The sequence below is a fragment of the Priapulus caudatus genome, unplaced genomic scaffold (genome assembly GCF_000485595.1).
Source record: "Priapulus caudatus unplaced genomic scaffold, Priapulus_caudatus-5.0.1 Scaffold285, whole genome shotgun sequence".
Taxonomy (NCBI): domain Eukaryota; kingdom Metazoa; phylum Priapulida; class Priapulimorpha; order Priapulimorphida; family Priapulidae; genus Priapulus; species Priapulus caudatus.
Window position 1 is genome coordinate 69,075 of NW_014577346.1, and position 17,154 is coordinate 86,228.

General features: G+C 42.2%; 2 protein-coding genes across 5 annotated transcripts; one reads left to right on the forward strand and one right to left on the reverse strand.

Moving 5' to 3' along the window:
• Nucleotides 1-1,007: 1,007 nt before the first annotated feature.
• LOC106808554 lies at nucleotides 1,008-8,756 on the forward strand. 2 transcript variants are annotated; one of them, XM_014811316.1, is made up of 4 exons: nucleotides 1,008-1,052; nucleotides 7,427-7,665; nucleotides 8,057-8,232; nucleotides 8,451-8,756. In XM_014811316.1, the coding sequence occupies exons 2-4, from the start codon at nucleotides 7,474-7,476 to the stop codon at nucleotides 8,587-8,589; spliced, it is 507 nt and encodes a 168-aa protein (XP_014666802.1). In that variant the 5' UTR covers nucleotides 1,008-1,052; nucleotides 7,427-7,473; the 3' UTR covers nucleotides 8,590-8,756. The 2 variants fall into 2 exon arrangements, with proteins under 2 accessions (XP_014666802.1, XP_014666801.1); XM_014811315.1 differs by lacking the exon at nucleotides 1,008-1,052 and having other exon boundaries at nucleotides 7,213-7,665.
• Nucleotides 8,757-12,924: 4,168 nt separating this feature from the next.
• On the reverse strand, nucleotides 12,925-17,154 carry LOC106808558 (ATP-dependent DNA helicase Q-like SIM). 3 transcript variants are annotated; one of them, XM_014811321.1, is made up of 9 exons: nucleotides 17,068-17,154; nucleotides 16,823-16,961; nucleotides 16,450-16,647; nucleotides 16,206-16,328; nucleotides 15,668-15,956; nucleotides 15,212-15,317; nucleotides 14,735-14,762; nucleotides 14,199-14,420; nucleotides 12,925-13,655 (listed from the first exon to the last, which is right to left on the reverse strand). In XM_014811321.1, the coding sequence occupies exons 1-8, from the start codon at nucleotides 17,087-17,089 to the stop codon at nucleotides 14,399-14,401; spliced, it is 927 nt and encodes a 308-aa protein (XP_014666807.1). In that variant the 5' UTR covers nucleotides 17,090-17,154; the 3' UTR covers nucleotides 12,925-13,655; nucleotides 14,199-14,398. The 3 variants fall into 3 exon arrangements, with proteins under 3 accessions (XP_014666807.1, XP_014666806.1, XP_014666805.1); XM_014811319.1 differs by lacking the exons at nucleotides 12,925-13,655; nucleotides 14,199-14,420; nucleotides 14,735-14,762 and having other exon boundaries at nucleotides 15,251-15,317; nucleotides 15,423-15,956; XM_014811320.1 differs by lacking the exons at nucleotides 12,925-13,655; nucleotides 14,199-14,420; nucleotides 14,735-14,762 and having other exon boundaries at nucleotides 15,227-15,956; nucleotides 16,450-16,623.

Here is a 17,154-nt window from a genome sequence, read left to right on the forward strand (position 1 = left end):
TGCGTGCGTGCGTGCGTGCGTGCGTGCGTGCGTGCGTGCGCGTGGCTGTGTGCCTTTGTACGTGTTTGCGTGCTCGCATGCGTGCGTGGGTGCGCGTGGCTGTGTCTGTCTGTGTACGTGTTTGCGTGCGTGTGAGGGTGCGCGTGGCTGTGTCTGCCTGTGTACGTATATATATATATATATACACTAAAGTATAATATTTCAATTATATAACTATATTCATATTATTATAACTAACAAATGTTGAGCATACCTCTTTCTTTACGATTCTGCAAGCGATTGTCACTAGGGCTTTTCTCGCGGAAACCCAGTGCTTCGTCAACACAGCAAATCCTTCCACGTAGCGGTAGCAGCTTAGATATCCAGCCGCTTGCTCAGTATACGACTTGTTAGGAGCATTAACTGATGTAGATTCGTCTGCCAATGATGATGAGCACCGCAATCCAGGCGATAACACAGAAGGCGATGCCGATACAGACTGAAGTGTGGGTGGCGTAGATGCTGATTTTGGTGTCGAGAAGTGAGGTCTTCTATTTTTTGGCGCGGTAGGTGATGTGTTTTGAGTATTGTCCAGACGAGTTCTCTTAGCGCTTACGCGGCGCCTGGTAATAGTAGAAACGCATCTTATTTTATTGTTGCATGCATCACACAGGTAGCTGCTTGGCACAAAGTATTTGCGTGGAGAACCTTTGCCAAATGTTCTACCAAATGTTCCCGGTGATGACACTGTCAGCACAGAAACTCGTTTGTAACCTTTCGTTTTCATTTCAAACGCATTATTGCAGATGACACAACTCATGATTGCTGTCTAAGTAATCTATAATGACTTGTACTCCTATTTGTATTTCCTATTTGCAGTACTCTTATTTGCATATACTCCTATGCAGTATTTCCTATTTGTTGCGGACATTTCCCGCCACAACGATTAGTGTTCTCTCGAGAATCTCGCGTAGTTTTCACGCAAAGACATAAGAACATCCAGTATGGCGTTTTACAACGTTCAAATATTATAGCGCTGTCCGAAATTCTCTTATTTTAACGTGTATTTCGAGGTAAATAGTAATTAAGATGTGATGTGATAGTTGCAAACATGTAATGAAATGGTGGTCGGTGATCGTATAGTATAGTTTAGTTAGACTTGCGTTGTGATTCTATTTCTTGCGTGGTGATTCTTGACCGCAGATTCTATCGTGCTAGCTAAACAGCTACTTGAGAAGAAGTCATTTGTAGAATAAAAATGCGAAGAGTCGAAGCTAAGATTAACGTACGAAGGTTTATTCACACATAAAAACACCTTCGTATAGCTCGCAATTATATATTCACAACAAAAACAGTTGCGCTTACACACAGTAAAAAGGCGCAGGTTCGGTGGTTTCTACACACTAATACATACATTAATATCGTATGCCTAAGCTAATTACGGCTTCAATCCGCATATATTATAATACACACTCGTAGTTTTCCCCAGCTTGTCAACATGTCTATTCGAAGTTCTAGAAACTATACATGTTCTAAGGCAGGCTGCACACCGTGGGCGAGGCCCCTCGTATCTCTGTATATATGTCATAGATAACAAGGTGGGCGAGCCACTACATACACAAGCTAAAGCGCTCGCACGCACCTATGCAAGTCGCGTAGCCTTGAGGGGGGAAATGTGTGGTTTGCACGCAGCATATATGTAATTCTAAATAAACTAATTATGAAACTAATTGCGCACGCGCACTGTTACATCACTACCCCTGCAAATAACTTGCTTGACTCAATGTCAACAAGTGTCGTCCTAAAGCACGTCAAACATGTACTGCTACCAAATAATTCTTAGTTAAACTACCCCTTAATTAACACCGTAAAAAAACATGTGGGCATTACCCATCAGTAGAAATTCATTTTACGATTTTCTTTTCATAGGCTACTTGTTACCTAAGAATTAACACTCATCACTACACAATAGCAAGAATCTGTGCATACAATGACACAGCCTTAAATATTGATTATAATAACTCACAAAATACAATAATAAAAAACAAACGAAAGCAAGTGTTGGATGTACAGGATGTGCTTCCTGACGCCAACTCCGATTAGTCGCCTTCTACGACATGCAGGAGATACAGTAGGCGTATTCGATTGCCGGACCTACACGGCTGTAACTAACCCCCCAACAGTCAAAATACTAGTCTAAACGCAAAGCTTAATGTCTATTGTACAACACGAATGTGCTCAGATAGTACTATTAAACGATAACCATATCTCCCAACACCCCTAAGCATTAAATAAGTCTGTAGCGAGGGAGGTGGGGAAGGTGGGGTGGGTGGGGCAGGTGGGGTAGACTCAACTAGATCTGGCGGCGGTGCGGGCCCTACTACGGCGTCCCGCGTAAGGGTAGGTGAGGCCGCAGGTCGTGTTGAGAAAAGTACGGGGGTGAGTGTGAACTGTTAGCACGTTTATTTACAGAACGCAAAGACACGGCATAGCTACACCATTCTGCTGTGCATATTCATGATTTCACCGGTGATGGCTACTAACATACCCAAGCCGACTCAGGGTGTGGTTTTCGTTCCAAGAGGTCAAATATCTATTACACAAACTACGTGGGCTCTGGCGTTTACAATAGATTTTTACCGCTATTCACGAATATCTTGATGAACTTAAGAAACAGCTATCAGAAATAACGGCACTCCCTGCTGTTCCTTCTAAGCCCGCGTCATATAGTTCAGTTGATGCTTATGCATCTCAAGTTCGAGAGGCATTACAAGTACTCCTTAAAGAACACATCACGTGGTTTCAACATCGTTTCGTTTTCATGACGCAACAACTTAACGACCTTTATTCCTTACATTACATAAGGGATAAGCATGCGATTATTGCAGGGATCGGTAAACTCTCTCAATTTCTATTTGGAACAGCCACGGAGGATGTTGAAGCTTTGCAACAGCGTATATTGGCAATGGGCAATACGCAGCAAGCGATTTGAACTGCAATGGATGATTCGTTAACGGTTATGAATTATACGCGCAAAACGGCGGAGTTGAATAGTTGTAATATATCTGTGTTAATGTTACAGGCGCAGAGACTTACTACTGCTGTCAACAGCATTTTAGTTAAAATGACAGGTTGGCAAGTCAGCGGGAATTCATTACGCTAACGAAATTGTGACCGGGGTGTTGATTCCGGCTCATCACATTCGGAAAATCCTCCTATCTATTCAAGAGGCATTACCCCCACTTTAGCGTTACCTCATGATCCACACTCAGATCTATTATTTTTACCTTCGTCAAGGGGTTGGCAGAAGGTTATGTTTTCATCGGCGGGCGTTTGTTGGTTTGTGGGTTTCTTTGTGTACAGCCTAACTGAAAAAGTTATGGACGGATTGTCATAAAATTTTCAGGATAGGTCAGAAATGGGCAAACTTAGAACTGATTAGATTTTGGTGGTGATCCGGATCCAATTAATTAATTAATTAATTAATAAAATTTTCAGGATACGTACGTCAGAAATCGGGTAACTTAGAATTGATTACATTTTGGTCGTCATCCGGATCAAATTAATTATTGAATTAATTAATTAATTAGTAAAATTTTTCACAGTGACAGAATTGAGCTGCCTTGGCGGAGGTCTGTGTTCTCCGAGTGCTCTAGTATTACAATATTATCACAGTTGTGGTAATACCCGATAAATCGGGCTTGCATGTTCTGTTCGTCTTTTGTTCCATTATGATACAGAGACATGACTTTTCAAATTTATCAGATTATTAGGCCACCAGTTTACCTCCGTAATACTACCGCCGCTGCGTATTACAGTTTCACTTATAATTACCTTGAGATTTCGTTAGACCATGCTCATTACGTGCTACCCCAGAAAAATTCACTACGCGTTTGTTTGCGCAAGAGGCAGCGTGTTTGTGACAATAAGTCACCTATTATTCCTATGGGAGTAACTACGGGGTGCCCGATAGGGTTACAGCCCTATAGACCGAAGGTCCGATAGACCGAAGGCCCGATAGACCGAAGGTTTATTCAAATACGCAGTGGCTACACGTCCGGAATCGGTCGCCTAGCCTCCAGGCTACGCATCCGGACATCCACTGATGCCGTATTCGAACGTGAATATGCCGCACATCCACTATAAACCATATATATATGCCCTAACCCTAACCCTAACTCTAACCCTAACCCTTTGCAATATTTGGTCTATCGGACCTTCGGTCTATAGGGCTGCCCCCGCCCGATAGCATTATTCAGAAATCTAACAACAGAAATACAAGCATTGTGCTCCAAGCGCATTACATTTTACGCGAGAGCTACCCCTAGGGCAGATTACCTGCTTAATGGATGTTGGTTAATTTCTTCATCAACCCTTCTTACGCCATCACTACACGTGATAATATCATGTCAGTCACGACCGGCATCTCAGGTTCAGGTGCGTGAGCTTCAGATCACGCATCAACAGGTTATTACCTTCCATTCGGTACTGTCACTCGCTACGTGCATTTATTGGCGTTGTTGTAGACACGCCGCACGTTCTCGCTGGCAACGGGCCAGTACGGTATTGAGAGAACAGTATGTGCATGGTAATGCTCCGACACAGGTAGTTGCCCCGGTGTGCGTGAGCGCGACTCTGCCACCACGCGTCGCACCACAGGTGCTTGACGAGATAGTTACCACGATTAAGGGCGCCATTTATTCCGTCGCAACCCTTATACCCTACTCCGCCTAAGTCGATGCCACTAATGACATGTGTCCCCACAGATAGCAAGCATAGCAAGCATTGCGTCCAGGCATTTGAAAAGCTGTGTCGTGGTGAGTTTTCATCCAGCCCCAGGGTATCAACGTTCTTAACCGTAGTCAGCCGCTATCAGTTGTCGTTGCGTCTCCTAGCGGGCTCTGCAAATGTGCTCTCGGATTTTGCCAGTCGCAATGCGCCACTGTGTCACTGACCACCTCATGCCACCAATGGGCTTCATTGACATGTGTTCCACATACCCTTGTGCAGCAGTCTACAGGGGGATTTGCAGCTGACGTCCTCAAGCACGAGCGACAACTCATGCTTGTTGATACGAAGTTGTTATAGGGAGTGTGTGATGTCATACACAGCCACACGCCTGATTGACAGCGAGCATCACGTCCTGTTACGTGATGCACTTATTCGACTTTGGCATTGACATTATTCGAATTTAACATTGGGCTACAACCTATGGATGGACCTGTTGCCATTGTGCATACTGGTCATGCTCCGGGATTCGTGACCTGTTGAGACGCCATATGATTTGCATTGAAGTTGGTCGTGTGAAGAATGCCAACAAGAATCCGGTCGCGGAAAGGGCTGTGCAAGAGCTAGACGATGAGCTTCTGCATCAAGAGCCTGGTGGTGGTACTGTTCCGGTACTTAATCTCTCCTTAGCTGTGGTGAGGATGAATTCCCGCATTCGTAGTTGAGGTCTGTCTGCTCGAGAAATGCTGACGCAGCGTGACCAGTTCACGAATGTTCAGTTACCATTGTGAGACCATCAGCTCATAGTGGCGCAACATCAAAAGCGTTTGCAAAATCACCCTTACAGCGAAATGGCGAAGGTCCCGCTAGCAAAGCTTTCCGCCAGTCCATCAGTTGACGTAGGAGATCTGGTGTACCTATATAACGACCGTAATAAGTCACGTGCACGAGATCGCTATCTAGTTGTATCTGTTGAAGGACAGCGATGCAACGTTCAAAAATTCACAGGGTCTCAGCTTCGCAGATCGTCGTACCACGTAAAGCTGTCAGAGTGCAGCTGGTACCTTGGACGTTCGGACATCACAGATGATGAAAGCGGGCTCAGCTCGTATGCAGTTCCACCATCACCGGATCCTCCACATGTATCGGAGGTGCTGATTGGAAACGTCGATGATAGTTCTACGGATGTGACTCTGCCTACTCATCAGATTTAATTGTGCTCCCAATAGCACAGCAGACAACACGGCAGGAATAGCGGACGGTTGCGTTACTGCCATGCTGCCAAGACGTTCAACTTGTCTAAAGCGGCCTCATAAACACTTGGTGCGCTGTCATTCAGCTGAACATTCGCATTTACTAAATAGTTATTTTTCAACATTTCAGCAGAAGTGCCAAATCGCCCAGTTGCTGGGTGTCATATTTTTGGCATTTTTAGTTTTCAATATCCGAGCTTTTTTGTAGTTGGCTTAGATTCTGTCAACATCTAAGATTTTCTTTTTGACGGTAACTTTTCCTCAACTATAAACCCGCTGCTTCTGTGAGCAGATTGTTTTAATTTCAGGTACATCTGGTGAGCGCACAATTACGTGACCTAAATAAGGCTATGCGCATGCGTATTGCAATTTAGCACCTGGTCTGGCCCGCTTGTTGTTTACAGGCACACACACAAGTGGGCTATCTTATCCCGGGCTAAGTTAGCCCAGGCCTGGCCCTGCTTTATTTGCGGGGCCAACTTGGAGCAGGCAGCGTGTATTTGGAGTGGGATAGCGTGTACACACTGCAAATATTTAGATGATGATGATCTCCTGTTCATCTACCAGACAGACAGTCAGAGAAGGCTCCTTGAACTATATGGGAATGAACTGGAATTTCTCTATGCTACTTACAAAACGACACGCTACTTTCTACCGCTCTTCTTTGTTATCGTAAAAACTAACGTAGATTACCAAGTATTGCCACTTTCATTACTGAATCTGAAAGGGAAGATGCCATTCGTGAAGCTCTGAAGATATTAGCTGAGTGGAATCCAGACTGGAAGCCGGCTCATTTTATGTCCGACTTCTGTGAGGCAGAAATTCACAGTATCGAAGACGTATGATGGTACTTATGTTTACCACCAGTATTGCTTTATTTGATTAATACGCATGCATCTGTTTCATTGTATTGCTAGTTTTCGCGTGTGCACGTACACATGCGTGCGTGCATGTGTACGTTCACATAACACTTTGCTAACTATGAACTCGCTTATTCAAACCCACTGGCTCTGTAAATTTTGAATTTAATGGTCAACTAAAATTAATAAACTTCTTCATTTTGAGCATATGCGCCCGTATAGATACAATCAAAGTATATTGATATATTGAATAAATCGATTTATTACTGTCGTATACGTCTATATTTTATGTGTAGAAACTGGTTCGCAGGTCCTTGATGAGTAAAAAATAGTGATTCCACGGCCTTACAAACGCCTTAAGTTGATATTAAGCTAGAACTTGTTCATGATAAATATGTACCGTTTCCGTTTCCGCATTGCCGATTTCCGTCATGATCATTATAGATGTAGCGCGCATGCGCAGGAGTTGTTGTTGTCGTTGCTGCCGCCATGATTTATATTAAAGTCTCACTACAGCTAAACTCAAGTGTTTGTTTCTCGCTTAAAGATGTCTACGACAATCTTAGCCCCGCACTACATACATGTCAGTTCACCTTCTATTTTCAGATTGCAAGGTGTACCTTTGCGACTTTCATCGCGAACAAGCTTGGAATATGGGGCTCAAGAAAACAGATCATAATCCCTTTAATGACCGAGAGGAGGTTTTATGCAGACTCAGACGTATTGCCAGACCACAATCTGAGTCCGAGTACAAAAATGCAGTGGACGATCTAAAGGCTAGTCCAGTGTGGCAAAACAGTAAACTGCGTAAATGGATAGAAAACACTTGGCTACCTGAGTATAAAGTAAGTATACAACATTTTATGACTGCCAATTCTCAATTTATGTGTATGAATTAAAAACCTTTCTTGGTAGTATGCATCTAGGAAAAGAGTATAATTAACTGATTAATCCATTATTGTATTATGGATAATTTCATTAACTGCTTTCAAGCGAATGATCTTCATCAGGGATGATGCAGTCATGTGAATATGCACTTGGGAGCAGGGGCAATTGGACTTATGTACGTTATATCCATACAAACGGTGGTGCCGGAAATGGTCATTATACACGGTTGCCAATTCTTCTAAGCGATTCTTTTAACGTTCATGTATGTGTGTCTAGCATAATGACAATAACCAGTAATAAGCTTCCTCTTGTAGCCTTTTAATACATATTTGAACAATTTCGTTTTAGAGATGGGTGTGGGCGTATCGAGGTGACCGTCTTCTTATCAGTGGCCATACCAATAATGGCATTGAACGTCAGAATGGCGTTTTTAAACACGAGTACCTCCAAACGCATTCGAGGCGTACCCTCAGTGGAATGGTGGAAGTCTTGGTAAAAGAATTTCTACCTGACCAGTACCAAGGGTAAATAATGCATTTACAATGCTTTTCTAATATTCTTTCATGATTTTTCATACCCAATAGATATTTAAAGTTTTAAGTTAGGTTTTCCATAAAAGGCTTGAAAAGGGAGTTTTAAATGATGATTTGTACCACTAAAATAAATTTATTAAAATAAGTGAGGTTCATTGACATAAATTTATTTTGCCCTTTGTAATTATTTCTTGAATCACTTCTTTCAGATATGTTTATGCAAACAGGAGAGCATCATCTACACGCAGAAAGTACAATGTTAATGTTCCGGTATACCTGCGAAATCGTCCTGCCTTCCTAATCAGGCATTGCTTGGAAATGTTACAGCTTGCTGAACAGACATCCTGATTTGATTGCATGTGATTTCCTTTACAATTTGTAAATTTTTTATTTCTTCATAATCACGTGCTGCTATGTAAAACATCAGAATATATCACACACTTGTCTATATTACTTGCATATCACCTGTATAACAGTTGTTCTGCTTTCTGATGATACTCGACATATCATTACAAATATAGTGGATTTGGATGGCTGTGAACCGAGTATTTCTCCCACTAACTACGTGGTATGAATTTTCTATAGAAATAATATCCTTACTCGACTAGCTACACTGGCCATATGTATTCATATTGTCTGCACGTATTTGGGAAAGAAATTATCATTTGAAAGTGTGAAAACATTTCTAATAGCCAGATGATCATATTGCTAATTGTTGTTACCATGGGTAATTTTAAATTGACACTTCACAGTCAATACAGATTATTCCACCTACCGATATTGAATTGATTGTCATTGAGAATGACAACTCAAGTTTTGTCTACCAGTTCAATAACTAGGTGAAATCTTAATGCACATCACTATGACAAAAATTGAAACTTATAAGATTGTACCTGCATACATATTTGTATCCCCCACGACGAAGTCGGCGGGTATACTATGGTTTCATGTCTCCCCAGCCGCCGCCGCCGCTCGGTCCGCCGCAGAGAATTTCCCTTCCACTCTATAACTCGACCCCTAATTGACCTAGCGTGACCAAACTTGGTATACTTACACATATTGGGGAGAAGGTGTGCAGAGTACCAAAACCAGGTTACTGCGACCTTTATTTGACCTTTACCTTGACCTTGATCATATTTCGCTTCCGCTCTCTAACTCGGCCCCTAATTGACCTAGCGCTACGAAACTTGGTATACTTATACATCATGGGGAGAATTAGCCCGACCAGGCTGTGCGACGGATTGTCTATACAGCCTGACACCCTTCCATACAAAAAACCTATCACCTCTGTAGATCTACATGAATAACTCTGTATATCTCACATATAACTATTCTATTACCACCTTTGACTTGCCTCGTTTGAAATATGAACGTTAACTCGCAGTTGTCGTGCTTTTAAACTAGAATGTATCTCTTAATTCGCGGTATAATCTTCAAATTCTCACAGCTCAAACTTTCATCACAAATATTCAACCGCCATGTTTTACAATGCGCATGCTCAACAATTGAGGCACTGAAAACCCGCAACGGAACCACACAGAACGATAATGAAATAAATTCTGACTAGCGTACGCAATACTTAATGACTAGCGTACAACATAAGTACAACATAAGTACGCAACTTCAACGTATTACAATTAATCTATATAAACAAACATAAATGTTGTAATATAGTGGTGATGGTAATAAGTGCAACATAAGTACACAACTTCAACGTAATACAATTAATTAATCAATACACAATAGCCGCGCGATGGCGCTCATGGAAATCCACGTTCGCGCGCAAAATCAATTTCCACGTTTGCGCGCAAATTCAATTTCTGATACGGCATTCGTTTATTCAACCATTCAACCGGCTGTGCTTACAAAGAGAGAGATTCTTAATTTCATCACCTGTGTCTGCATGTCATCTTGCACAATTTTATTCGGTGATTATTTGCATTTTGTGTCTATCTACGACTACGTATGCCTACGTATCTAAAATCTACGTTTTACACCGATGGCAACGTGTGTCGTTTGTGACTCTATTTTTGAAAAAAAAACCGAGGATTTAAAAGAGTCTCTGTGTTGTCTGTAACAACCCCTCGTACTTTCGAAAAAGTTTTTCAAACTTTTTGCCAGGAAATTTCGTTTGTACTGCTTGCCACGCAAAGCTTCTACGTGTTGCAAAACACAAAACAAAGACAGGAAAAAGAACTTGGCGGGATAGAGACTCTTTCGTGGCTACTCCCACAAAAGATAAACAGCCAGACGACAGTCTAATCACTCCGACGCGACCTTCCAAACGGCAAGCAAATTCATCAACACCTCAATCAAGATCACCACCGGTATTTCAACCTCCATCGCCAATAGTGTCACCACCCTCATCCTCAAATACAGCATCCCATAGCAACGACACCGGATTTTCGAGCACGAAAGACTCGGAGAAATCGTATGTAGAACAGGCAGCGTGGTATTTTTCTTCCAGCGTGGTAGATCTTCCACTACAGAGATGGCTTCGCCACCTTAGTAAACCATTCAACAGCAGCAAAGAAGGCGCTGATAGAAGTTGCTTGCCGACTCATAAAGAAAGAGGTACGCTTTACGTTGACACCGTGGTTATTCGTCCGACACCAGATCCCTAACTCTAGTGGCTATTTTTCTGATGAAGTCTAGATAAACTGTATACATGGATTGCTACTTTACGTTATATAATCATGACCTCATAGACCTTCATACGTTATTCAGTTCCAGACCATCCAAAGGGAGAATGGTTTGCTGTTCAGCAAGAATGCTGGAGCAGAAACTCTGTCGAATTTCTCATGGTCCTCCGCTATTGGCGAGGTCAGGGAATGCATGCCTACTACTGTTGCATGCTTCCACGCCACCTTGCCATTGGCAAAGCAAGTGAGGATGCGGGTGTCTAAAGGTCGGAAAGGCAACAAAAGGTTAATCCTATTCATATGCTGTAAATGTAATATATATTGCTAATTGTTAATCTGTTATTACTCAAAAAGATTCGAAACGAATCGCAGTATTGCCATTCCCATATACCTGTTGTATATGCACAAGGCCCCAACCATGCTTTTCAAACACCCCGTCTCTCTATCATACCATGGGAATATATCTATAATGTGCTTTGGGGCATGCATAACCACGTCTTACTGTTTCGTACTCATTCAGATTTCATTGGGAGTTTCTATTTCATTAATTTTACTAATACCTATATACATGAAATGTTGATAACATAACAACATATGCTCTTACTTGCAGAAACATGCGTCCCGATGAGGTACAGTCTCTATTGGACAGGAATATAGGGCAAATGCTTGCTATTGCTCTTTTCCACAAATGCCCGCGGAAATTCAACTTCGTCCAACAGAGTGTTGCTATTGAAATGTGGCGTCAAGGAGCACCACACAAGGTGTTCCTCACGCTCAACCACATGGGGATATCACTGGGAGTTGGAGCAGCAAGGAGTCATGTTGACCGCATAGGGAAAGAGCATGACAAAGAACTGTTACTGTGGAAGAGCAGTTTGGAGGTAATAAACAACAGTGTCGATAAACAATTGCTTAAACATATATGCACAGGTGTATTCAAATTACATGCAGATACCTTTTTCATTAACCTTTCAAGCAACATATTCACTATTTGATATACTTAAAATTGCCATGTATTTATGAATTAATGTCATTGCTAATGTTTATGGTCTATATCACACGTTTTCTTCTATTACAGGTTGTACCAACTGAAGGCTGTAGCCGCAAGCTCAGCTACCATCAAGCAGACACCTACAGCTTCTGCTTTGATAACGTTCAGGTTGGTACCGAGGCTAAACACCAACATGCCGAAAACAACAACTCCTTCCTGCTTATGACCATGTGCTTTGCTGTCAGAGACCGTGTGTCCTCCCCAATAGCACCATCGCCGTCTGTACCGTTAGAGGCCAGTGACCTGGACCCATACACATTTTTGCCATCTCCTGCTGTGTATGAGCGAAAACGTGCACTCGTGGTGTTCGTGGTGTTACACATCCTGGCTGAGCATCTTGACCAGTTGCAACACCTGGAGAAAAGGCTGCAGCCCCGCATACAGCACAAGTACACAAAAGAAATGCAAGAACGATCTCAGTTCGTAAGTGTATGCTGTATTTTGTATTAAACGATGAATTTATTACCTAATATTTAGGTTTTTCTAAACATTTTCAGCTTCATATTACGTTACATTTCCATACATGGTAAGGGTGTACTGTTCTATTTGCAGGTTAGCATAGGAGTGGTTGATGCTAACCCTGTTACTGGCACAACATCGGGCATGATTGCGGTCATGGAGCATCTTCAGCAGTACGTAGCTGTATCAGACAACAAGCCTGTTGAGAACTTGGTGAGTGGAGATGGCCTGTCCGTTGAAAGAATCATCCATGCTCAGCACGCAAGGAGCAATGGCGAGGAATGGCATCATCGACTAGACTCCATATGTGGCCGGCACCTCAGGAGTTTCACAAAGAAATTCTGCTTCTTCAGGCGAGTTAGCTATTTTAAATAATATATTTATGTTTACAAACATGTTACGTTTCACAAGCAATGTAAAGTCTGTACTGGTCATTGACCGCATTGATACATAATCTGGGAAAGAAGAGGCTCTGTTCTCAGATGTAATCTTATGTGACACATGAAAAACAATTAAGTAAAGAATTCTTCATACAAAACATTATTTTAATAAATCGCTGTTAAACATTCTATAATAGCCATTGTCACTTAACATAAACAATGGATTTAACAATGTAATAGTAAATGCTTTTGTCATGTCTGAACCTCCTCACAAGTTCTTGAAATCAACTAACCATGTGGTTGTGATAATGACGGTTGTGGCATAGTAATAGTGTATAAAACTTGGTGGTATTTGCAATTTAAGGATTTAAATAATACGTTCTTTCGTGGAGGAAGTATCGCCGACAGAGGAACGGTTGCACAGTTGAAGTGTGACTTCAACCACCGATCATTTCGAAAAGAAGTGATGTCGAACTTCCAACATGTTTGGGACATGTACCACGTGAGTCAAACAGCTGGTTTATTAAAAATGCTAACATAAACAATAAAATAGCAGCAACAGGATTTCCATGTTTGAAACACATAAAAAATACTAGCTGAGTCTTGTTAATTAATAAGGATGCCAGTGCTACAGTTGCGTTATAATTATTTCTTGCTAGTTCACTACAGACGCTCATGTCTTGCTCTGTGCGATGAAGTTGCGGGGGATGACAACCATGAAAGACATTCCTGATGGTTTCCCCACGAATGGAACCAGGAAAGCGCAGATGACTTGGCTCCATCAACTGGCGCAGGAGGTAGTTGAATTCTGCTGGGAGCCTAGTGACAACGAAAGCATCAGGATTGCTGCCAAGGCATATGTTGAGGATCATTTAGATGATTCTAATGGAGACGTAACATTTTGCAGTTGTCACACAGGTATGCAGTTTCCTAATACTCGGTTAAAAGCATATCATTTATAATAGGGGAGGCTATAACATGTACCAGGTTAAGATAGATGATGAAGTATTTTACTATTTTCATTATTTACAGAAAAGGATGAGGAGGAAATGCTACTGTGCTGTAGCTTGACCTGCAACATTGGCTGGTTCCACTTGAGCTGTGTTGGGCTAGATCTGGCTCCGGATGCAGAAACAGACTGGTACTGCAGCACGGAATGTGCTAGCAGTGACAGCTACATTTACTGCATATGCCATCGCAAACAGGATTCCACCATGATTCAGTGCTCGCTCGGGGAAAACTGTAGGGGCTCGGAGTGGTTTCACAAGTGTTGCAAAGGGATTAAGCCTCAGGAACCTCTCTACCTGGTAAACATATCCTGCTGTTTTTTGGTGTTGAAAAAGTTAGCTCCTTATGAGCGATGCAATACAGCGCAAGGCTCAACGTCATGGTGCCACTTTTACACATGACGCATTTTACAGATACCTGGTACTGTAGTGAAGCATGCAGTCTAGGAGCAGAACGAGACGACTATGTGCTGAACCATACCAAGGCTCTAATGTGGGAAGGGCTGTCACACATGTCACGAAGGATGGCGGTGCGAGAGGGTGACGGCGCAGCAATGGTCGACGACTGGAAAATGGACTTGTTGCAGTTCTGGTCTAGGAAGCATCCTAAATATTTCATCATTGCTCACTCTTTCCTGGCCTGTAAGTAAGCAATGATAAGACAACATTTATTAAAATCCATTATAATTATTTGTTATAACGTTTCAAAGTATACAACATATCCATAATTTCCAACTGGTACTGTCGTAACAAGGTTCTTGGTCAACAAAATTCCATGGTCTTTCCTTTGTTCATTTACAGGTGTTGGGGGATTTGCTCCACACAGAATGCAACACAACTACATTTGGAATAGAGTGGCCAACCCGAAAGGGAAGCCTAGTGGGAACATTGGACTCGATCTGAGCAACGAACATATCAATCGAGACTTTAAAGGTATGAACAGTTTATACTCACTTTGCACTGCTCTTCAGATGTAGTGTGTCTGCTTTGTCGAAGCACCATGGATGGCTTTAAGCATTATATTGTGATGATACAAAATATTAATCATTCAATTAACACGAAGGAAGGTATTAAACAACTAAGAAGTTGCGAAACTAGACAACTGTGCAACTGAAATAATAAACCATGTATAATGAACAATACTAGCTATGATAATCATACATTTCATAGCGTTTCACAATTATTGATGCTTAATGATATTTCTGTTAACAGAAATGCTGCGACACTCTCATGGCAATTACACGCCTAAGCAAGTGCAACGATGTTCCCAAATGTCTGGGCCATATGGGAAAACATTAGATGACCTGTTCTCAGAAGTAGGGTTGGTCGACATGAGGACCGCAGATCGAAGTAGCAGGACCAGTGTGTATGGAGAAGATATCCGCAGGTGTGTGACCGAGTACTTCAATGATGCCCTCTGTGACTACATACCAGGCCGGGAACACGAGGCATTCCAAAACTTTGACATGCGTCGTGGCATATCATCGCCCATGAAGCTTGGGCAAAAGCTGAAGAGCTTCTCTGCACGGATGGATTCCTGGAGAAAGATAACGCAATATCACACTGTCAGGAAAACAGGTGATGTGTAATGCATTTCCACAGCTCTTAGCCTCGATAGGACTATTGCACACAATCCACTTACTATTTCTTCTCCTTGTTGCATACGGAGCAACAGGAAGGGATGGCCGAACAGTGCTCCAGTGATTTTACGTTCATGCCTGGTAGGAACAAAAACTGTAATATGGACTTTCGGATGCATTGCTCTCCAGTTTGCGCAGACAATAAAAAATTGCGCATTGGTTCGTCCACGCGTCTCTTATCAATCGACCCAGGATAAATATAGAGGATGGCCTTGCCTACCCTACCATCTCGCGCACATCGCCCTACCTCCTGCCAGTAACTCATGATATCACCGGATGGTCCCCAATGGAGGACGTAATCAACATTTGAAATGTTGATTCCGAGGCCAAATGCGATGGTAGCAACAACACAACGAATGCTGGAGGTGGTGTCTGCAATGGTACTCGCGATCCGTCTCTGGCTGTCGACATCGGTTGCAGCATGATACATCTCTACTGTCCGGTTGTGCACTTCGGCAGGTGTATCGATGGCAAACGCAGAGGAGCCCAGCTCACGCATCAACCAGTGATATATTTCACCGACCTGGTCCACCTGCCTATAAGCAGACATGTGTTTCAGTATTCATTGTTCAATAACTGTCAAAAGTGCCATCGAGAACGTTGCATATGTTACCGATGTTTCATTGGAATTTATTGCTAAGCGTTTTGTTTGCACCAATGTCAAGCAAATACTGTTTTGGATAAAATGCTTTGAGTAGTAAGCTATGTTATTGACATGTGTATATGTCTGAAGTACTGATATAACTGAATGTTGTTATGAATAATTGAGGTAAATTTAAGCAAACCTTGCGTATATAATTGCTTTGGGGGCTGAGTCAACTTTACTTTTCAGCTCTGCCAGGTACCATCCCAGCGTATCTTCAAAACTCTTGATGTTGACAGTTTTCACTTCTAAGTGAATGTTAGGTCTGTAAGTAGAGGTAGTATATAAACGTTTGTTGAGCTGTCACCTATCCTGAAGTTGGAAAAACATTAATTGCTCCTTGCATAATTGTTTTAAGATAACTATTACATAACTAGCTGGTGTACCTGTCAGGTAGTAGTGTGACGTAAACCACAGCATCTTGTTTTAAATGCATATGACCGATTATCTGCTCTACCATCACAGGAGTTGCTGTTGCTGTTAGCATCATCACTGGTGTCTTTGGTAGCCGACTCCCGAGTTCCGTGATGGAAAGGTAATGATCTCGGAACGTCTCTCCCCTATTGGAGAGCAGTTTCACATGACTGGTTAGATCAACATAACACAGACAATTTTGTGTTCTACTCTGAAAGTTGTGTTTGCTGCATTAGCAAAATATTGGATATGACTAAGATATGTAAATGTTACGTGTTTATAACAGTTCTCAAGATACCAGTAGAAAGTGAAGGAAGTAATATGGTTTGGTAAATCGGAACTCACCATTTCGTTAGACAATGTGCCTCGTCAATGCACAAAAGAGCAATCTTTTTCCGGTTGAGGCGCACCCACTCCCACCATGTCGGTGACATGATGGCTTCTGGTGACGAGAACACAAGGGTGAAAAGCCCTTTATGTAGATCTGTAGGAAATTGAGATTTAGTCGTCTGCTGTTATTCGATTACACAATGATTTTATAATGAGCAAAACTGGTCTGCAATTATGATCGATTTAACAAAATCTGTTACCTGCCACAGTTTCCTTGTCCATATCTTTCTTGTGTAATATGGCTGCACACTTGATGCTCCGAGTAAGTTGTGTCTTATCCTAGAGGC

What these genes read in the sequence shown, in the direction of transcription:
- LOC106808558 (XM_014811319.1), bottom strand. Translation starts at nt 17,089, where the DNA reads ATGGACAAGGAAACTGTGGCAG. An exon ending in GGACAAGGAAACTGTGGCAG is followed by an intron (nt 16,962 to 17,067) that starts GTAACAGATTTT and finishes AATTTCCTACAG; the next exon opens with ATCTACATAAAGGGCTTTTC. An exon ending in GTCACACTACTACCTGACAG is followed by an intron (nt 16,329 to 16,449) that starts GTACACCAGCTA and finishes CTCTACTTACAG; the next exon opens with ACCTAACATTCACTTAGAAG.
- LOC106808554 (XM_014811315.1), top strand. Translation starts at nt 7,402, where the DNA reads ATGTCAGTTCACCTTCTATTTTCAGATTGCAAGGTGTACCTTTGCGAC. An exon ending in CTTGGCTACCTGAGTATAAA is followed by an intron (nt 7,666 to 8,056) that starts GTAAGTATACAA and finishes ATTTCGTTTTAG; the next exon opens with AGATGGGTGTGGGCGTATCG. An exon ending in CTACCTGACCAGTACCAAGG is followed by an intron (nt 8,233 to 8,450) that starts GTAAATAATGCA and finishes CACTTCTTTCAG; the next exon opens with ATATGTTTATGCAAACAGGA.